This window comes from Carlito syrichta, unplaced genomic scaffold, assembly GCF_000164805.1.
Source record: "Carlito syrichta isolate Samal-C Ts95f unplaced genomic scaffold, Tarsius_syrichta-2.0.1 Scaffold153560, whole genome shotgun sequence".
In the NCBI taxonomy this organism is placed as follows: domain Eukaryota; kingdom Metazoa; phylum Chordata; class Mammalia; order Primates; family Tarsiidae; genus Carlito; species Carlito syrichta.
The window spans coordinates 156,251-179,049 of NW_007097656.1; the positions used below are offsets into that span (position 1 = coordinate 156,251).

Genomic DNA, 22,799 nt, shown 5'->3' on the forward strand with positions numbered 1-22,799 from the left:
AAATGACTTGATGGTAAGTAATTTTGGTGACTGTGGAGATGGGATTTGGGGGAACGAAAAGAGTAGATTGAGTATATGAGTAATTTAAACTTTATGTGCAAAGGTACCACAGAGACTCAGAATACTCCTTTGCCTTTCCTCTGTGGAGGACTTTTTGGTTTTGAGTTGGAGTCTCACTCTGTCACTTAGGCTGGAGTACAGTGGCTCACTCAGGTCCACCACAGCCTCGATCTGCTGGGCTCAGGCGGTTCTTCCGTCTCAGCCTTCCAAGTACCTGGAACTACGGACGCATGCCACCATGCCTGGCTAGTTTTTTTTTATCTGCCTCCCAAAGTGCTGGATTACAGGCATGAGCCATCATGCTCAGCTATGGAGGACTTCTTTAACTATTAAAAAATAAGTTGTGAGCAAGTAATCGTATAAATGTACAGTAACCGATATGTACAAGAAAAAGCAAGTTAGCATTTTTGCTTGCTCAGAATGATAACATGCTTCCAGCTTTTGATTTTCGTCGATGTATGTCCAGATAATAAGTAGGCCTTCTGTGAACTTTTGGAAGTAGATGCCTAGTCTTCTGGCGTTATACCTGATTTACCCACTTACTGTGGTGTTTCTGTGGCGTGCCGTGTAATTGCTGTTCACAAATGTCCAGTCACAAACAGAATAACAGGCCATGCTCAGGCGGGCAGACATGGCATCGCATGCCGGACCAGAAGAGCCACATGCATTGCCCTCATTTCCAGTACTAATTATCCTGTGTTTCTTTTAACCCCCTTTTCTGCAGACCAAACTTGCCAATGGCACTTCCAGTATGATTGTGCCCAAGCAGCGGAAGCTCTCGGCAAGCTATGAGAAGGAGAAGGAGCTGTGTGTCAAGTATTTTGAGCAGTGGTCCGAGTCTGATCAAGTGGAATTTGTGGAGCATCTGATATCCCAAATGTGTCATTACCAACATGGGCACATCAACTCGTACCTTAAGCCTATGTTGCAGAGGGACTTCATCACTGCCCTGCCAGGTATGTGGACGGTCTTCGTGAGCCATTAATTTGATCTAACGGTAACAGAACTGGGTCTCCAGCCATACGTCTCTCTTTTTAAGTCTTTTTTGCTTGATTTTTACAAGTTGGGTCTTTTAATTATACCTTCTTGGTAAAAATAAAAAAAAAAAACCCAAACTCCAGAAATAAAGACCCTTCCCCTGGCCTGTTATCTCATGCCCTTCTGTTCACCCCATTTTTACCCATATGTAGGTCCAAATAAAGTCTCTCCTGAGGAGCTATCTGATTTGAGGTGTGTCTTTTAATAATATGCCTTAATTTTAAGATATGTAACTTCTGTACGTGGATTTGCACTTCTGTGGGGATTATCAACAGAATATTTAAATGCCAGGGATGAATAAGAAACATGTTTAGCTGAATTTTTTTAGAAGGAGGGGTATCTCATGAGCCTTGTTGTGATGTTGAGTAAATATATACATAAATAAGATGGTACTTAAAATACTTTCTTGAAGGATGCTGTGGTTTTCTGAGCGCTTGCTGGTGATCTAGGACATTATAAAGGTATCAGTATTTGGAGGAAGTGTGGTCTCGGGAAAATATAAGGTTCTCAAGTTTATTTGAAAAGAAAATATAGTACACAGATCAATGAATCGTATGTAAAATATCCTATGTTCTTGGGGCTTGGTTGTTTTCTGATTATAGAAGTTACAGGAAATTTAGAAAATATTTAAAAATATGAAATATAAAAATAAAATTTCCTAGAACTGCACCATTCAGAGAGACCTACTAATTTTCTATTAACATTTTGGCCTGTGGACTTTGTGTTTCCTAGGTATACGTATTTCCCTGTAAAGCTTTGGTCACAAATGTTTTGCAACCATTTTTCTTAATGCATTTTGCTCAATGTGTGTTCTTTGACATAATCACGGATTCAGGCAATTCTTCCACCTCAGCCTCAGACTGCAGGCACACACCACCACACCTGGCTAATTTTTAAATTTTTTCGTAAAGATGAGATCTTGCTATGTTGCCTAGGCTGGTCTCAAACTACTGGGCTCAAGCAACCCTCCTACCTTGGCCTCTCAGAGTGCTGGGGTTATAGGCATGAGCCACCATGCCTGGCCAAAACATGTGTTCTTTTAAAGCATGCTTTTAAGTTGCTGTGTAGTATTCTTTACAGTGGTTGAAGCATATATTATTTAACCCCTTTATTAACCATTTAGGTGGTTTCAGAATTTTTTCCTATTATAAACTATGCTGTGGTTGACATTCTTATACAGTAATCTTGTGGGCATCCTAGGAAAAAAAAATACCAGATGTGGAATCGCTACAGTAAAGAGTATAAACATTTTTAAGACTTGAATACATGCAGCCAAACTATCCTCTAAGGAAAAGACACGAACTTGTAACCTCCTCAAAACTGTGTATTACTACTTTGTTTTACATTTGCCCATCATATCTTTTTAAAATTTTTATTTTTCTGAACTAGAAATTAAATTGCCCTTTAACACAAGAGAAATTCCTATTTATATCTTAGAAATAGTCACTTTAAAATGGAATTTTACCTGTATCTTTTGTTAAATAGGATAGAGTTTTAGCCCCTTTTTACTCATCGGATTTCATTTTAGCCATGGGCAGTTTTCTTTGTACAGGCAATCTGCGTGTACCTCATTACTTTTACTTTGTTCTCCCCAATCACTGAGACATGCACTATCTCAAGCTGATACTACTAAGAACTGTACAGGAGTTGATTAGACTTGTGTATCCTTTGCCTAATATTGATCCCTAGTGTATATCTGCTGACCACTGTATGAGGTACTAAATCATCGGTCTAATGCTTTATGGCCATTTAAACTTACAAACCTATACCATCTGGCTGTGTTTAGTAAACCAAACGACTTCCAAAAATGCCTGTAGTCCATTACTGTAATGGGTTTGTTTGGCATGCTGGGTGAAATGACTTCCAAAGACTTATCATAGGCACACAGCAATGACCAGGAGTGGCCTGATGGCAGCTGTTAAAGGCACAGGACTGCATTTGGAAATTGCCGATGGGGTAGAGAGTTTAATACAAAGAATCTGGAACTGTACCATCACTGTATTTTGCACGAAGAACTAATTATTACACCTTTGATTGGCTGTTAGTCACGTTCCTCTAATAAGAAGTGGGTGATGGATGCCTCCATCTGCTTGCACTTGAATACGAGCGTGTGATTTCAGCCAAACAAGATCACTTAATACTTTCTTGCCCAAGTCCACTGACATGTGTGACTGATAGCCGTATGATCTTATAATTAGAATTAATGTTTAAGCACATTTGGATTTTTGCTCATGGCGTCCCAGTGTGTCTCTGTGAGAAGGCACAGAATGAAACACGGTCTTCTCTTTCCTATTAAGTTTGTGCCTATGTGAGTCAATAAGAAGGGACCCTTTGGAGCTGTTGAAGTCTAGAAAACCTCAGGTATGGAACTTATAAAGAGGATAACGTGGAGTGCTTTGGTCTCGCTCGTGACTTAGAACAGCAGCCAGAGACGTTTTCTGGTGAGATTGTCCTGTTTTAGAGGAACCTGTCTTCTAAGGCCTCCATACAGGTTTGAATGCCAGAGAACTTGAGTTGGGAGGCCCATGGGCTTTACACTCCCCAAAGATCTAGTCTCCACTGTTTTCCTCTGCACACTCTACAGAATATTCTCTGAAATGCTAACCAAGTTATCTATTGGTCTAGGATTTTTTTTTCATTTTTGCTCAACTGTCATTCAGGTTTAATAGCAGCCGTTATTCTCAAATATAGTTTTTTGGGTTTTTTTTTTAACATCTGAAATTAAACTCATCCTTGAACTTAAACATACCTCTGTCTTTCTCTCGGGATGTTGCTATACCAATCTGTATTTCCCTCTTTTCTCCTTTCTGCATGCCAAAAATTCTATAACCCAGCGCATTCTGACTTAGTGCCTCTCCCCCAGTACATTTAAAGGATATTTCTTTTACTGAACAGCTTTGGAGCCACAGCAATAATAGAAACAGAATGAGAAATGGACCTAATATAGAGATTTGGGGGGGTCTGAGCCACGGAGTTTGAGATGCCATCCACAGAACATCCCCTAGTGCTGAAATCCATACAGATAGATGTGAATTGTTTTCTGGAATCCTTTTTATTTTTAATGTCTTGGGGGGTTTGCTGGTTCTTAGCTTTAACTTCCTTATCTAAAAGAAGATGGAAAATACCGTTCATTTCTGTAACCTTATGGAAAAATTATTGACACTCATTTTACCCAAGTCTCTGTTTGAAAAAGAAAGTGGCCCACGCTAGGGACAGCAATGTGCCTTCACAGCAGAATAAATGCTGTTGTGTTTTCAAGGACATTTTGTAAAAACCATTCACCGCCCCCGCATGCTCTTTTTCTCTGCCCCTCCCCCCACTGAAAGCTCGGGGTTTGGATCATGTCGCTGAGAACATTCTGTCGTACCTGGATGCCAGATCACTGTGTGCTGCGGAACTCGTGTGCAAGGAATGGTACCGAGTGACATCTGATGGCATGTTGTGGAAGAAGCTCATCGAGAGAATGGTCAGGACAGATTCTCTGTGGAGAGGCCTGGCAGAACGAAGAGGGTGGTGAGCCTTTTAACTTTCTTACTGCTTAAGAGCTTCTGGACCTGGCCCTGCCCAGTCGCAGAAAGATTTTTGGGGATCAGTGAGACCCCTTGTCATTAATACAGTGATTCTGCTGATTTATAGCTTAAAGTGTAACGGAATAGGTGTTCACGTACTCAGCAATTTTTCTTCTGACAATTTTTCTTCGTGTCATACTGTTGTGTTACCACTACTTTCCAAAAAGTAATAGGAAACTGACCAGCCCTCCTGTTTAAAGCACTCTTCTCTGGGCAGAAATCGGTGGTGTCATGCGAAAGGACTGATTGGTGATTTGGAAGGCAAATAGATGACTCTGAGTCACATAGAAACCATCAGATCTCGCTTTTCCTGAAATGATGTAGGACAAATGATTTTCTTTTCCTTCAGGTGGTGTCTTGCCTTCAGCCTTTGCCGCTGGTATTTTATCACCTTTGTAATCAAAAATGACTTTTTATGCCCAACTAGAATAGGAATTCTAGCCACCAGAAAAGGTGAAAATGAAATTTCATATAGATCATTATTTTTTCTTAAGATTTTCTTGCTTAATTATGAATTCCCTGAAGCATCCTATGGTTAGCTGCCTGAGACTTCACCAGTCTTGTTGTTCTCATCACATAATAGTGCCATTTCATTAGAACTTCCAGGAAGTGTCTGTCTTTTTATGCTTTTCACTCAGAGTATGTCTCTGGAATGTCACTGTAAGAACTTTAGGTATGACTGGTTCATAAATAAAATAAAGGGTGACGTGTTAGATATTTTAGTTGGCCAGGTGCGGTGGCTCACACCTATAATCCGGCCCTTTTGGAGGTGGAGGCAAGAGGGTTACCTGAGCCCATGGGTTCGAAACCCGCCCAGGTGACTAGGCAAGCCCTCTTCTCTACAGTAAAAAAAAAAATTAGCTAGGCATGGTGTCTCGCCCCCGAGTCCAGCTCCTCGGAAGGCTGAGGCGGAAGGGTCGCCGGAGCCCAGCAGGCTGAGGCCGCGGTGGCCGGAGCGAGCCCCGCGCTCCAGCCTGGGTGATGGAGTCAAGCTCTGACGCAAGCAAATAATCGTATTTTAGTTGGCAGAAAAAATGATAGGCCTGTGCGAGCTCAGCGGTTTTCTTTCAAATTAAGCGCATCGATTGTTTATCTTGGGCAAGAAAGACAAACAAAATAGCTAAGAATGGAGAACACTTAAAAGATAAATACTCGGATCAGCTTTCCTTGGAGCTTCACTCTGAGATCATTAGCTCCCTTTCTTCTGTGTGTCTTTGAAATTCATTAACACATAATAAATCCAGTGACCTCTAGATTATACCAAGTGCTTCAGAGATTTTTGTTGTTCTGGCTATTAGGAAGGTCTTTTAAATTTTCCTCTCAACTTCAATTAGAGGAACCAGAAGCGAGGCAGTTTTTTTGGCTATATAACAATTGTGTAAATAAAATGATATTGTTATTTCTTCTTCCCAAATATGTTTTTAAAGTTCTCACTTATTTTGCTCCATAGAGAAATAGAATTCTTATTCTTCATAACCAACTTCATGCTTTGGAAATAAACTCTTTCACAATATAACAAAGCAAATAAATGTATAGTGATATGACACTCAGAGTTCATCTTTTGCTGAGAGTGCTGGGGCCAGCCTTAGAAATGCAACAGACAGTTGCTTACAGGGGCAAAGTGCAAGGCAGCTAGGAAGATTTCTCTACCAGTCAGAATAAAGAAACTTTCCTCCAAATAAAGCCTGATCTGAAATTCCACTTATGGAGACTCATTCTCCTAGCCATGAAAGCTTTGTTCCCCGTTAAAATACAGTAAACTTTCATCAGACTCTGGGAGTTTACTGAGTCCCTTTTCGGAGAGCAAGGAGGAAGCCGGCACCAGCTGCTGTCACTCCACGACTTTGCTCAGGGCTGCTGCCAAACAGGAAGGTCTGCTCTGATAGTGACACAGAAAACAATGAGATCCTTGCAAAGTTGGCTTCGGGGTCTTTTGAAGGGCTGCGTGGAATAATTTGCAATTCAGCACTGATGTCACTCTTTCTTGGATCCTTCTGCCATAGAAACTCCCTCCTGCCCCTTGAGCCTCCGGCAGGGTTGACCGGAGTCCTCCCTGTCCTGGCCTCCCCTGCCCTCTTGGCAGTGCTGGACCATCCGCGTAGCACTCACTGTCTTTTCGCTCTTTTGCTGCTTCTATTTTTGCCCGTTGCCTTTGTTCCAGTGTTAGTTGTCCTCTCTTATGTTTTAAGAACTTAATGTAATTCATGATCAGTTTCTCGCTTCCTTTCAAGTGGTCTTACCAAGGCTATTACGTCGATAAAGTCTTTCTGGCTACACCTTTCCCCATGTGGTAGCTTTGAAAGTTTCTTCCATTTCTTCCAGCCAAAAATAAGTAAATACAGTTTTCCAATAAGGCTTTGGACTGCTAAGATTTAATTTCCACTTTCTGTTGTATTTTATATCTAGATGGATGTGATAGTCTGCCCCTGGGACATGAACTCTGTCATTTTCTCTCTTGACTAATACTGAATATGCTCTCTCTGCTCAGTAACGGTGACTCTTAAAAGTATCATAAAGGACCACTTGGGAAGAGTCCATTTTCTTAATCAGCAGATCACATTTTATGATAACATTCTGAATTTAATATTGAACATTTATCATGCACTCACATTCTTATCGGCACGAGGCACTTCACATAGAAGTGGTCCCTGTTGTCAGAGCACTTCCATTGTAAAAGGTTTTGACTTAAAACGTAGATGCACACCGAGAAGCCAGTTTTCAACACCTAGCCACCCCTTTTTGTGGCATCTTTGATTTGAAGAAATGTGGATACTTTGCCAAGGCAAATGCAGTGAGGTGACAACAGGATGAGAAGTGTATGTGCGCTCGTGCCTTAGATTTAGAGATGGTGTCATCACACTTGAAGAACGTCGCAGAGCATCTGTGGGCCATTGCCAGAGATTACGAGGACAGGAGCCTCAGGAATGGTGGGCATTGGGAAGCCCTCCACAGTGAAGAGGGTGGGCTCAGAATTCAGGCATTGCATCTTCATGTTCAGATCCGACTGCCTGCAAAGAATGAGAGTGTTCCGCGAAGTGACCTTTCGTCCAGAATTGTTTCCGAGGCCTCTTGCTTGCCCTCTTCTTTGTGCTAGTGTACCACGCTTCAGGTATCCCCCTTTTCCACCAGTTATTTTCACTTCTCCCTTTCACATTTTCTTCTCTGTATGAACACAGAAGTTAGAGCCAGCTGCCTTCCTGATAGGAAATATTCTCAACAATTTTCAAGGTGTATAATAGAGAGAGGGCAGAGGAGAAGCACTCCTGGAGACATCCGGCAATTAATTATATTGTAATGGTGCTTCAGAGGGAGGAGCGGATGACTGGCCCAGAGAAAACAGGATTTCTCTGGTGCCAGGATTACACTCCGAGGCATTTCTGCCTGTCTCTACTTTGCGAGGAACAGTGCCAGTGAGAACAGCAGTTAGTACACCCATAGTGGGGTTTACTAGCTTCCACACCGTGTTTGGTGGGTTCTTAACTTCAGGATGAGGAATTAAATTTTTTACCCAGCAGGAAGCGATTGCCATTTACTGATTTTTTTTTTGTAGCAAAGATGTAGCTTGGGATGCGAGCCTTCCAGAGACGTGCTGTCATAGGGAAGGAGATGCTAACAAATGCTGCTCACTGGAACCAGGAGAGGCAGTAAAGGCATGCGTGTGTGTGCCCCACCAGAAGTGCACCTGCAGAAGTCGGCGTCATGCCTTACGCTGGTGCCACGGTGCTCTCGGGCACTTCTTCTCGTCTTCCTCCTTAGCTGCTGCTGCTGGACACTGCTGTGCTCCTTTTGTTTTTTGTTGAGATGAACCAAATTGCTCCTTTCAAAGCATAGCTGTGCTGATCACCAGCAACCCAGGTGATCACTACACCTTGCCCCACACAGATAGAGACCTCGAAAAAGTGTCCTCTGTGACAGAGCCATTGTTGCTGCCTGCAATGCTGGACTCCACTGAGATGGGGGAAATGACTAGGGGCATGTGCTGGTTCAAAGGTGACAGCAGAGAACACAGTTTCAAAAGTTGAGGCCAGTGAATCAATACAGAATTCCAACAGACCGGTAGATGAATTCTGATCACATGTATTCATTCCATTTGACTTTTGACATTATCATATTCCTAAAGGCCAGGTACTCTGATGTCCCACTCTGGAAATAATCATGTTTTCCCACGAGCATATCAAGGTTGGTCAAATTCCTTAGGACCCAGAAAGATACTCCTTGACATGGGACTCCTGAAATCAGGCTCAATGTCACACTTCCCAGGCTAGCTATGAGAATGTGTGGAGTGGTAACTGTGAAAACACTTTGAAGAAATATGAATCTCCTTGAAAATGTGTAATATTATGATTTTCATTGGGAAATATTTGTTATTTTTTTAGGGGACAGTATTTATTTAAAAACAAACCTCCTGATGGGAATGCGCCTCCCAACTCTTTTTATAGAGCACTTTATCCTAAAATTATACAAGACATTGAGGTAAGACATCTATATATTTTGGGGCATTTGCCAAATGGTAGAGAATTAGCAGCATCCTTCAGTCTCAGTATGTTACAGCAAGCCCATTAGATTGTATTGACATGCGTTATAAATCAATCTCTTTACAAGTGAGTAGAGTAGGTAAAATATAAACTGGTAGGCAAGATTTTTTTTTAAGTTTTTGAAACTTGTTTACTGGTAGATAAGTAGATGAAGAGAGGACAAGAGAGATGGATACCCTCACACAGCAGCAGCGAGACTGCACTTGCAGTCATAAGCTGATATTAAATGTCCTCTGAATTGAGCCTCCCTAGAAGTTAATTGGTAGAAATGTTCGTCACGTGTGTAAGAAGAGTCCTGCGCATGCACCCTCATAGCTTGTCCTCTTGGTGGGTAGTCTCCACTAGATTTATTATTTAATTGAACAAGTTATAGGCAGGAGAGTTCTAGAAAATAAATTTTTAATTACCTTGTAAATGGAAAGACGTTTTATAAATTTAAGTAGTAACTTTATAGAGACCAATTTTTTACTTGTCCTTAAGTTCTTAGAGTGAAGTCTTAGAGTGCAGCATTGAGCCATGGGCTGCCCTGGAAGTCCAGTGAATTTGGTTCTGTCCTTTCCTAATCCCTGCCTGTTCCCTGTTTCTTCTTCTCAGACAATAGAATCTAACTGGAGATGTGGAAGACATAGTTTACAGAGAATCCACTGCCGAAGTGAAACAAGCAAAGGAGTTTACTGTTTACAGTATGACGATCAGAAAATAGTGAGCGGCCTTCGAGACAACACAATCAAGGTGAGGTCTCCAGCTGCAGGAAGGCAGTGAGGGAGCGAGGCCACATTCATAACACAATCCGAGCATGAACTCCACACATTATTTCTAGAAAGTAAGTGAAAATGTTAGATTATTTCCAGTCCCAAAGGCAAAATGATTTCCTTAAGGACAGACATCTGCCTCTGCCCCCTAACCTCCTCCCTCCCAAAAGAACACACAAACAGATAGTCCTCAGGTTAAATTCCCTTCCTGAAGTGTACTGAGTGAGCTATTACTGTTTTAGCCATCACATAATTATAGGCTACTTCTGCTCCTTAATGAAAAGGATAAAGTTTGCATTAGAACTGAAGTCATATATGTATATATAGGAACTTAGCTATACCTAGGAAAGAATGCATTCCGTGCTGCACTGGGATTCTTAGGGGAGATCAAACACACAATAGGACCAACAAGTCTCCACAGCACCCCATTATCACAGTGATCAAAAGGGTCTTGTTTGCCCTCCTAGATCTGGGATAAAAGCACATTGGAATGCAAGCGAATTCTCACAGGCCACACGGGTTCTGTCCTCTGTCTCCAGTACGATGAGAGGGTGATCGTAACCGGATCCTCGGACTCCACAGTCAGGTAGAAAACTTCACATACTCTTTTGAACCCTGAAGCATCTGCTCTGCTCTGTGTTTTGTCATAGATAGCAGTTTTGTATGTATCGGCATGAACACAGTTGTGAAACTAAAGAGTAAATCTTCAGCCTTCCTCCCCCGCCATTTGCGTCATTCTAGAACTAGAAAACTTGATTTAGGAGTGCTTCGAGGTAAGTTTACATTTTTGCACGTTTAGAAACTACACACTCTATTTTATTGGAGGAATCATCCATTACAGAAGCTTCTCTGGTCTTAATGGTAACCCTTCCTTACAATGCCACCTCCCCGGGAGATGACGGCAGTGCGGTGAAGCCTGGCTTTCAGGTGACTGCGAACAGCACAGGCCTGTGTTACCCCTTTAAACCACGCACAGGTGAGCCGTGCCTCTCTGCCAGCCCCTCTCCTACTGGCCCTGCAGTTTTTAATTGCCGGCTTCTCTCAGGGAGGGGCCCTCCATTTCCAGAGGCATTCGTGATTTGATGACACAGCCGTTATGCTGCTGGAGTCCAGGGTAGCTTGAGCTCTGGTACCAGCAGCACCACTGGAGACCTCTGCTAGGAATCTTGCCTGAAGCTAAAGGATTTAGCATGCATAATGCATCAAAAGTAACTTTTAAAAAAAACAAACCTAGGAAAAGAAAGCGGTTGACTGCATTGTTAGATTCTCGGAAGTTAAATGTTTACCATTCCAAGTTATCCTCTGTGAATAGAACAGACTGTTTCTGTAGTTTGTCTTTTGGCTTAAAGGCATTGCAAACTCAGTCCTTGTATGTACAGACATTTAACATTTAGCGGTGCTCACAGAGTACCTCTCAGAAGCTGCAGCATTGGAGATGCTGACATCATGTATAGGATAGGGGGGAAAATGATTTTCTAAGAAAGGGGGCTAAACTGGAAAAATAAAATAAAATGTTATAAAACCCAAAGTAAAGGCACAAAAATAGAATAATCAAAGTAAACTATATCGTGACACAGAATTCTGAAGCTATCCAGGGGTCCCCCACTCACTGTGTGAAGCCCATATTTGCATGAGAGGGCTTAACCCCTTCAAAGAAGTGAAATGGGGGCTTAGACTTTGAGTCTGGGTAATCTTGGCCCTCGGCCTGCCTGATGAAACCTGAGATCCAGGGTAATCCGGCTCAGATCCTTGCTTCAGAAGCATCTTGGCTAGTCAGTGCTGTTCTTGAGGACTGTCAGTAGGACGGGCACTAATGCGGCTGTCACTCATTTGACTCCCCGTGTAAAATGTGTCTTACTCGTGGCATCACATTGGGTGTCAGAAGTTTAGGATAATCTTCAAGTCCAGGCCACATTATTAGGTAATGGTAGCTGCTGCCTCGTCTTGCTCTCCACCTTGGGCCCAGATCCCAAGTCATGTGTCCTAAGGCTTTCACACCACCCATCCCCTTCTCTTCCCACTCCCCCCGTCCTGCCACCTCCTCATGGCCCCTTAGAACGCCTTGCGCAACCTCAGTGCTGCAGAAGAGGAGTAGAGCCATGACACTTTCTGTCAGAACCTGGAAGGGGCCGGGAGCACCCTGGGCAAGGAAGAGTGAGAGACTGTAGCTTGAGCTCCATATAAATCTCAACTATCCCTTCCAGGGTGTGGGATGTCAGTACAGGTGAAATGCTGAACACGTTGATTCACCATTGCGAAGCAGTTCTGCACTTGCGCTTCAATAACGGCTTGATGGTGACCTGCTCCAAAGATCGTTCCATTGCTGTGTGGGACATGGCTTCCCCAACTGACATCACCCTCCGGAGGGTGCTGGTCGGACACCGAGCTGCCGTCAATGTTGTAGACTTTGATGACAAGTACATCGTTTCTGCATCTGGAGATAGAACCATCAAGGTAACAAGGCACTTTTCAGTAAGTAACTTGGAATAGGGGAGGGGAAGTTCATGTGAAAATCTGATCACGGGCAATTTCATATTTAAGCATCACTCTTTAAAGAGTAACTTAGCCGGGCTCGGTGACTAAGCCTCTAATCTCGCGCCTTGGGAGGCTGTGGTGAATGATTGCCTGAGCCCGTGGGTTCAAGACCCGCCTGGGCAACTTGGCAAGACCTCGTCTCTACAGTAAATCAAAAAATTAGCCAGGCGTGGTAGCACACGCCTGTAGTTCTGGCTCCTTGGAAGGCTGAGGTGGAAGGATCGCCGGAGCCCAGCTGGTCGAGGCCGAGGTGGCCGGGAGCGGCCTCTGCACTCCACTCTGGGTGACGGAGTGAGACTCCGACTCAAAAAAAATAAATAAATAAAATAACTTAATATTTAATTCAGGGACTAGTCTGTGGGTTAAGAGGGAATAAGTGAGACAAGTTGTGTGACAATTTTGGCTAGATATTTTATTCCTATAAAGGTGACCGTGAGGAGGGCAGGGGTAAATTTAGGTTCAAGAAAGTGTATCTGCAAGATCAGACTAACCCCGTAAATCAATTTGAGGAATTCTCACGTGATAGCAGCCAGGTACACATTAACCCGCTATTACCAGGAATTAAAATGGTTTTTTGTTTTGTTTGTTTGAGAACTTGACTTCCGTCTAATGGTTTGGTCCTGTTTATTCCTTCCTAAGACTCCAGCTGCCATAGATGTTATCAGAAAACACACTAAGTCAACTGCTCGATGCTATTTTCTCTTTCAGGTATGGAATACAAGTACGTGTGAATTTGTAAGGACCTTAAATGGACACAAACGCGGCATTGCCTGTTTGCAGTACAGAGACAGGTTGGTCGTGAGCGGCTCATCCGACAATACTATCAGGTGCGCAGCAAGTGCCCTTTCTCGGGCCCTTTATTGTTTGTGCCCAGGTCACACTCGTCTTCAGCTGTGCTGTGTCCTTGTGAGCTGTGGTCTTCCTTTCTGTAGCTTCTGACAGGTCCAAGTTAGCCCCCAGCAAGAGGCAGTGCCCCTTCCTGTGACAGTTTGAGCGCCAGAGAGGCCTGCTTCAAAGGCACTGCAGCGTGAGGAGGTGAGCAGGAGTGGCTGGGAGCCCAGCCGAGGCCCTTCCTTTCAGCTCGCTCCTGTCTTCTAAAGGCGCGCAGAAGCAGCCAAAGGCCTTTGCTCTTTGCCATTGTTGTAAGAAAGGGCAAGAAGAACGACTTGGGTCCCTACTAGAAGCATGCAGCTTGTCTTAGCATTACATAGTTTCCCAGAGAGTTACCTGTCTTCGCAATTATGAAGATTCAGCGGGGCGTGGTAGCTCACACCTGTAACCCCAGCACTTTGGGAGGCAGAGGTGAGAGGATTGCCTGAGTCCAAGGGCTTGAGACCAGACCGGGCTCCTTGGCAAGACCTTGTCTCCACAGTAAATCAAAAACTTAGCCGGGCGTGGTGGCACATGCTTGTAGTTCCAGCTCCTTGGAAGGCTGAGGTGGAAGGGTCACCTGAGCCCGGCGGGGCAAGGCTGTGGTGGCCATGAGCAGGCCACTGTACTCCAACCTGGGCAACAAAACAAGACTCCTACTCACAAAAAAGAAAGAAAAAGAAAGACTGTGAAGATTCCGAAGTTGAAGTACTTTTTAGGGTTTTCTCTTCACAAAGATGAATGGTGCCAGTATGATTAGAACTCAGAAGGGGGAATTTATCCATCCCACTTCCTTTAGCGAAATACTAAGAGGATGAAAAGGCCATTAAGAAAACAACAGGTGGAGCTACTGTTGTATCTGAGGAAATCAATCCTGGAGATCACTTGGGTTGTTCTAAAAGCATGCAGCTTTTTAAACTAGTACTGCAAGGTTTTTGAGACCTGTGTGCCCATTAGATGGGAAAGACTGTTCTGGCCAGGGGTGAAAGCTGAGTGTCCTCCGTGGCGGAGGGGAGGTGCCCTGTGTGAGCAGTGTCACTGAAGCGCTGTGTCTCACTCAGGTTGGCGCTGCTTTCTTGACTTGGCCATTTTTTTCTCCTCAGGCAACTGTGTGCTTTGAATTTGTTGTTTTTGTGCCTGAGAGAACCTGGTTGCAGAATCGTGTGAAGTGTTGTGCTTCGAAAATACATGCGACGTTTGTTTGAACTTAAACCATACCTTTTTCTGCCTGAGTTATATGGCAGGAAGGAAATTACTTTGAAAGCAATATATTTTTGTATGGGTGGTGATTGATGTTATTTTTGTGGATTTTAAAAGACATATGACTGTACTATTATAACATTCCAAGTTTGGCAAAGAACACATGAAAATTCACTGGACTCAATTTTCTCTTCCAGATTGTGGGACATTGAATGTGGCGCGTGTTTACGGGTGTTAGAAGGCCATGAGGAGCTGGTGCGTTGCATTCGATTTGATAACAAGAGGATAGTCAGTGGGGCCTATGATGGGTGAGTTTGCTAACAGAGCTTTAAAAACAGTCTGCCTCTGAATCTCTCCTGGTTTGTGGTGGCAAACATAGCTTCTACTTGTTAGCAAAAGCTTATAGAGTTTACAGAAAGTGTTTGATACGCTGTTTATTTAATCTACTTACTCACCTCTCCTTTGTTTATTTTTTTTCCAAAACATTCTTTCCAATCATGTTGTTGTACTTGTTTGGACATTATTTTCATTGCATTTTGGTTCTGCATTATTTGTTTTGCCCTGTATAGCAAATAGGTAGACAAACTCCATGTTAACAGCATGTGAGTGTCAAATGGTCACTCGCCGTCAAAACAGAAACACTGGTGGACAGTCTTTGGGGCTTGCTGTGGTTGGGCCTTGAATCTCTGGCTGTGACTGCTGGGCGGCTTCCAGAAGCACAGCTCCCTTCTCGTCGCTTCTCCTGGCAGTCATGTACCATGAACTCAGTGATCGTTCTTATCTTCTCATCTCTAGTGGTTATGGATCCATCTGTGCGGTGCATGGATCCCAGGTCCAGCGATACTAAGTACAGAGTACATTCATGCAAACATGTGTTCACTGATGAAGGGGCTTGAGTCCGCATCATTTCTTCTCATCAGAGTGGCTAAATTGGGGCCTGAGGGGTAGAAGTGGCCGCTTTTTCAATATCAGAGACTGACAGTATTGTCTTAGTTTGTGAGCTGGCTGTGCTGACACATCATGCCAACTCAAGCAGTGGGAAACATGGCCCCTCACACCCTCTGCTTCGTTTCGGCTTCATTGTCATACCCTTGGGAAATTGTTCGCAGCGTGCTATCATATTCCAGCTGAGTATAGCCTATACTGTCTAATCACCGTGGCGTTGACCTGTACCCTTCTTTCTTGGGATTTGTCTGGTATGTACCTTGAGGAGACGTGGCCAATAAATGGTTTTTGGAAGGACTAGACTTTTACTTAAATCAAAATAGGAGAGTACCGGGGGGAAAGGGGGAAAAAAATCAAAATATGAGGGTTTGCTTCTATAAACTCCAGTGTCCTTGCCTGGACCCCAGTCTCCCAGTAGCTGTGACCTGGACTGTTCTTAGACCTGACCAGAAAAAGGATGCTTCAGAGTTGTAGATTCCAGGTCTGTGTAATCTCTTATCATTAAGAAATCTAATGTGCAGACTTCCTCCTGACCCTAAAGCATGGTGTAACTTCACCATTAACTACCTGCAGTTGTTTCTGATTTTAGGGTAATCACGTGCATTTTCCCTTGTTAATTCATTTGCAACTGCTGTTGTGAATTCGTCATTCCAAAATCTGTTCCTACTTGCCGCTGACATGAATTTACCTCATCTTGGAAGACTTTCTTTTTGGGTTTATAATTCGAATAAAAATACAGAGTATGAAATGCTAGTCAGAGTGGTGGCTGAGGCAAATACTGGTTATGTCTGCACCTTTCAGCTGTATTGTGAAAAAGGTGACGATTTAGAAAAGATCGTTTCACTTGTGCTTAGCAACAGAAGTTCACGGCAGCAGCTTCAGATTTTTTTTTTATTTTTACCCGCTCTCAGTATTGGGAAAGTGAAAATTTTGCCAGTTGGGAATGTGTTGAAACCTGTAACCTCTGCCTGCACACGAATGCAAGATCCGAGTCTCCAAAAGTAAAAGTGTGTCCCTCCTCCTGTCGCCGTGACTTGGTACTATTCTTCCTTGTGTTCCCTGGTGTTGCTTTTAACGAAGATTTTGTCCCCTTTTGATCTTCAGAAAAATTAAAGTGTGGGACCTCGTGGCTGCCTTGGACCCCCGTGCTCCTGCAGGGACCCTCTGTCTGCGGACGCTCGTGGTAAGAGCTGTGTGTTCGGGGTGTTGAAGAGTGGGCAGGGGAGGAAGTTAGACGTGGTTGTGCTGGGGAACGCGGATTTGGATGTGATCGTTAGAACTTCACAAAACCTGCAACGACATGACAGAAAAATATGCTGATGCAATTCCCTTCCTCCAGAAGTGCTCTGGGGACTACGGGGAGAGCAGCGTGGCAGCTGCTTCACAGCTGACAGCAGCTAACACAGGAGTGAGTGGAAACGCCGTGTCCTCTGAGACTGCGGGGGCCTGGGGCAGGGGAATCGGGGACTCGCCTAGGCGCCTTTCCAAACTGAGTGTCTCAGGAGCCGGGACCAGCCGGCACTGGGTCCTGCGTCCTGCAGGAGGGCTGGTGCTTCCAGCGACCCGGGGCCCATCTTGTCTGTTCCCAGTGGGCCCCATGGCGGAACCTCTTGACACCTGGGGACAGAGTGATTCAAAGGCCCGTCCCGGAAAACACCACTTCCACTGGAGGACGACCAGGTGGGGCGCCGGGAGGACAGGCTGGTGCACAGCTTGGAGGGAGGCTGTGGCAGGCAGTGGCGTTCTCCATCCAGCCTCCCAGCACTCGAGGGGAGGGGGTGCACGACTGGTCTTCCTTGTTGGACCTAAAGCTCGTTCTTTCAGCACCAGGCATGCTTTGCCTGTGTGTTTCACACGTCTTTTTTTTTTTTTTTTTTTTTTTTGAGTCAGAGTCTCACTCTCTTGCCCAGGCTGGCTCACAGCCACCCCAGGGTCGACCTGCTGGGATCCAGCAATCCTTCCGCCTCAGCCTTCCAAGAAACCAGAACTATAGGCACGTACTACCACACCCAGCTAATTTTTTGATATGTTATAGAGACATGGTCTCACCAAGTTGCCCAGGCTGGTCTCGAGCCCCTGGACTCAGGCAGTCCTCTCTCCTTGGCCTCCTAAAGTACTGGGATTACAGGCTTGAGCCACTGCGCCCGGCCTTTTTTTTTTTTCTTTCTTAAGATAATGGGATCTTGCTGTGTTGCCCAGGCTGGAGTGCAGTGGCTCTTCACAAGAGTGATTATAGCTCACTGTAGCCTCAGAACTGCTGGGCTCAAGTAATCCTTCCACTTCAACTTCCAAAGTAGCTGAAACTACAGGTGCACACTGCCATGCCAGGCCTAAAATGTGCACTTTTGTTTGTTCACAACTAATCTAATTCTGGTTTTGGAGGGATAATTTGCATGCAGCAAAATTTACCCTTTTCATAGCATGCTTTTATTTTGCAGTTGTGTGACCATGACCACCTCAAGGTGTAGAACATCTCCATCATCCCCCAGACCCATAGCAACTTAATCCCCCGACCTCCAGCAGCTGTGATATAGCTGTTTTTCTGATTTCTGTCCCTATAATTTGCAGCATTTCATGTTTGTCCTTGTCCCCTTCGTTTGTGATTCATCTGTGTTGCTACGTGTATAAATACTTTGTTCCCTTCTATTGCTGAGTAGTATTCTATCATGTGCATGAACTAGTTAGTTTGTTCACTCACCAGTTTAAGGACATGTGGAATGTTTCTGGTTGTTGATTCTGAGTAAAGCCACATTACAGTGGCTTTTTTCTAAAAGCCGGGCATTCTCATACAGGCTTTTCTGTGTCCATACTGCTTTTGCTTCTCTTGAGCAGGTATCCAGGAGTGCGATTTCCGGATTCTATGATAAGTGTATGTTTACATGTAAAAGAGGCCACCGAGCTATTTCCCGAAGTGGCATTATGGGATTTCAAAGTGTTGTGCACGCTCACTGGCAGTGTCTAAGATCTCCATTTTGCTACATCCTTGCCACCACTTGGTGTTGCCAGTATTTTTCTAAGGTTACAGTCGTTTGATTAAGTGTGTAGCAGTATATCGTCCTTCTGTTTTGCATTTCTGTTGGTAGCTAATGCTGCTGAACATATTTTTGGGTGCTTATGGTCTCTTGTGAAGTATTTTTTCAGGTCTTGAGACGGCATTTATTTATTGAGTTGTTGATTAAGCTAGGGTCTGTGATAAGGGACATGCTAAAAGCATACAGCTTAGTCAATGCTGACCTGTGCGCATGCCAGTGAAGCCACAGGCCACGTGTCTCCCGCTGCCCTGGCTAACCCCTCCCTGCTGCCCCCCGCAGCCCATCCCCCTCCCCGCCCCAGACTCCAGGCAGCCACTGGCCTGCTTCCTGTCACCACTGGTCTGCTTCCTGTCACCACTGGTCTGTTGCATCCTCAAGGGTTGTGTTCTTATGGAATCACACGGCATGTGCTCTTCTGTCTCTTTTCACTAAGCCTAATTATTTTTGAGATTCCCCCATGTTGTCGATGTATGTCAAAAATTAGTTTCTTCGTAAAAACTGCTGACTAGTATTCCTTTGTGTGGTTGTGCCACAATGTATTTATTTACTCGAAAGTTGGTGGCCATTTGGGTTGTTCCTCATTTTTTGGCTATTACAAAGTTTCTGTCAGCATGTATGTACAAGTCTCAGGATAAACATTCACTTTTATTTCTCTGGGGTAAACTCTTAGGAGCAGAATGACCAGGCCATGTGGTAAGTGTCTCTTAGAAATTTTTAGAAGCTGCCAAACTGTTTTCCAAAGTGGTTTACCATTTTGCGTTCTGGTATAACAGCAGATGAGAGAGGATTCCAGTGACTCCACAGCCTTGCCAGGACTGAGCAGTTTCTTTCATTGTAATCCTTCTCATAGGTATGGTACCACTCGTGGTGCCTCATTGTGCTTTTAATTTGTAAACCCCCAGTGGTTGATAATGTTGCACATCTATTTACATGTTTATTTGCCATCTGTATATCAGCTTTGGTGGAATGTGCCTTCAAATCTTTTACCCATTTTTAAATTGAGTGCTTTTTTAATTGAATTTTGAGATTATTTGATATATTCTGGATTACAAGTCCTTTATCAGAATATGTGATCTGCAAATATTTTCTCATGGTTGGGTTCATCATTCTCTTAAAAATGTCTTTCAAAAAGTAGTTCTTGCTTTATTTACTTATTTATTTTAGTCAGGGTCTCATTGTGGCCCAGGCTGGAGGGCAGTGACACAAGCGCAATTCACCCCAGCCTTGACCCTCCTGGGCTCAGGCAAGTCTTCTGCCTCAACCTCCTGAGTAGCTGGGAGTACAGGCATGCACCACTACGCCCAGCTGATTTTTTAATTTTTTGTAGAGACTAGGTCTCGCTATGTCTAAAACTCCTGGGCTCAAGCAGTCCTCCTGCCTCGGCCTCCCCAAATCCTGGGATTATAGGCATGAGGCACTGTGCCCAGCCAGTAGTTCTTAATTTTAAGTCCAGGGTACCGACTTTGTCTATTATGACTTGTGTTATTTGCTATTATAGCTTTAACAGTCTTTGACTCATCCAAAGTCACAGAAATTTTCCTTGTGTTTTCTTCTATAAGAAACTACGTATAAGAACCTTAAGTTTTGTGGCTTTTAGTTTGCATTTTGATCTGTGATCCATTTTGAGTTTTTATATATGGTACGAGGTATAGATCAAAGGGTTTTTTTACACATGGATGTCCAGTTGTTCCAGTACCATTGTTCAAAAGACCATCCTTTCTCCTCGGAGTTGCTTCTGCAGCTTGTATCAAACATGAATCACCTGTATTTGTGTGCTTCTGCTTCTGGACTCAGTTCTGTTCCTTTGATGTTTTTGTCTATCTTCATGCAAATATGGTTCTATCTGGATTATTGCTGCCTTTTAGTAACTCTTGAAGTGCCCTTCAGCTTTATCCTTTTCAATGTGTTTTGGGTTCTTTGAATTTTAAAATCAGTTTGTCAATTTTAACAACAAGAAAAGTCTGCTGGTATTTACAAAAAAGTTTTTAAAGAAATGAATAAAGATGGGGTCTTACTATGTTGCCCAAGCTGGTCTCAAACTCCTGGCCGCAAGCAGTATTCATGCCTCATCCTCCCAAAGTGCTGGAATTACATGTGTGAGCCACCACACCTGGCCATCTGCTGGGATTTTTATTGGAATTGTGTTGACTGAATCAGTTTGGAGAGTATTGACTTCTCAACAATATTGAATCTTTGAACGTAGTCTCTTTCTCCATTTCTTTAGGTCTTTGTAAACTTCTCAACAGTTCTTTATCTTTTGGCATAAAATTTTACACATCTTTGTCAGATTTATCCCCAAGTATTTCATATTTTTTAGTGCTATTGGAAATACTGTTGGTATTTTTAAACCTCGGTGTCTGATTTGTTCATTGTAAGTACATAGAACTACTCTTGCTTCATTCTCAATCTGTGTACCTTTTATTTCTCTTGTTAAAAAGAATTGGTGCCAGACTCAGTGGCTCAGCCTGTAATCCCAGCACTTTGGGAGGCTGAAGCGAGTGGATTGCCTGAGCCCACGGGTTCAAGACTTGCCCAGGCAACTCGGCAACTCAGTAAATCAAAAACTAGCTGGGCGTGGTAGCACGCACCTGTAGTTCCGGCTACTTGGAAAGCTGAGACGGGAGGATTGCCGGAGCCCAGCAGGTGGAGGCTGTGGTAGCCAGGAGCGTGCCACTGCACTCCAGTCTGAGCGACGGAGTAAGACTCCCAACTCAAAAAAAAAAAAAAAAAAAAGAATTGGTAAGAGTGAATGTCCTTTTCTTGTTCATGATCTTAGGTAAAAAGCATTCAATCTGTTACCATTTTGTATATATGTATATATAGATATATGTTGGCTCTGTTTCATGGAGACCTATTATCAGGGAATTAGAAAGTTCCCAGATTGCTGAGAGTTTTTATTAGAAATGGATGTTGGATTTTGTGAAAAAACTTTATGGGCACCCATTGAGATAATCATATGGTTTTTCACTTGTATTCTGTCAACCAGTGTACTGTATTGATTTTTTAGTGTTAACCCCTTTGCATGGCCCCACTTGTTCGCGGTGTGTAATCCTTTGTATAGGTTGGATCTCCCTTGCTAATATATGTTTAAGGATTTTTGTGTGTATCTGTGCTCAAAGTGTATATTGGTGTGTTGCTTTATTTTCTTATGTCTCTGGTTGGTGATCAGTGGTGATGTTGACCAAACTTATTTTGGAAGTGTTCCCTCCTCTCTTTTCTGAACGTTTGCACATCATGATGTAATTCTTCTTTATATGTTTGATAGAATTCACCTGTAAAGCATCTGGGCCTGAAGTTTTCTTTGTGCACAGTTTTAATTACAAATTCAATTTGTTTAATAGATACGGTACTACTCAGATTTAATGTTTCTTTGGGAATTTTTTTTTCTTTTTTTTTTTTTTTTGAGTTGGATTCTCACTCTGTCACTCAGACTGGAGTGCAGTGGTGGCATGCTCACGGCCACCCCAGCATCAACCAGCTGGGCTCAGGTGATCCTTCCACCTCAGCCTTCCAAGTAGCCGGAACTATAGGGGCACTCTAACACGCCCAGCTAATTTTTTTTCCTCCATGGCCATTCTTAATTGGTGGAGCAATTTATCTGGTTTAATTTTTTGATTTGTTGTAGAGATGAGGTCTCGCCAAGTTGCCCAGGCTGTTCTCGAACCCAGGAGTTAATTTTAATACTTTATCTTTCAAGCTATTTAACCATTTCATCTAAATTATCAAATTTATTGAAATAAAGTTATCCATCATATTTCCTTATTATCCTGTTAATGTTGGTAGGGTCAGAATCTTGTCTTCTTTTTTTGTTTCATTGATTTTTTTTTCTTTTTCTAGCTGCTTAAGGTAGAACTTAGATAGTTGGTTTTGAACCTTTTTAACATAACATTGGAAGGTATTAATGTGGTTAGAGGTAATGCTAGCCACTGGTTGTGCTGCATCTCAAAAAATGTCTATTAAGCCAAGTTGGTTTATAATGTTATTCAGGTCTTCTGAACTCATAGTGATTTTTCTATTTGTTTTCCTAGTTATTGAGAGAAAAATGTTTGTCTCCCACTATAATTCTGAATTTGTCTATTTTCCTTTGTCTTTATATTTAAAATGATTTTCTCATATTTAACATGTAGTTGGGCCTTGTTGGTTTTGTTTGTTTGTTTGAGTTGGAGTCTCACTTTGCTATCCAGACTGGAGTTCAGTGGCACAGTCATATCTCAATGCAGCCTTGAACTTCTGGGCTCGAGTAGTCCTCCTGTCTCAGCCTCC

The 22,799-nt window shown here is 43.3% G+C and overlaps 1 protein-coding gene across 2 annotated transcripts in view; it reads left to right on the forward strand.

Annotated features, from left to right (window-relative positions):
- Positions 1-22,799, forward strand: part of BTRC (beta-transducin repeat containing E3 ubiquitin protein ligase) — a 125,616-nt gene that overhangs the window by 97,524 nt on the left and 5,293 nt on the right. For both annotated transcript variants that reach the window (XM_008050614.2, XM_008050615.2), the window contains 9 exons: positions 785-1,016; positions 4,425-4,611; positions 9,044-9,140; positions 9,797-9,934; positions 10,422-10,540; positions 12,159-12,408; positions 13,198-13,316; positions 14,757-14,867; positions 16,609-16,687. In XM_008050614.2, the coding sequence (XP_008048805.2) occupies positions 785-1,016; positions 4,425-4,611; positions 9,044-9,140; positions 9,797-9,934; positions 10,422-10,540; positions 12,159-12,408; positions 13,198-13,316; positions 14,757-14,867; positions 16,609-16,687 (1,332 nt within the window). The remainder of the gene's footprint in view (positions 1-784; positions 1,017-4,424; positions 4,612-9,043; positions 9,141-9,796; positions 9,935-10,421; positions 10,541-12,158; positions 12,409-13,197; positions 13,317-14,756; positions 14,868-16,608; positions 16,688-22,799) is intronic.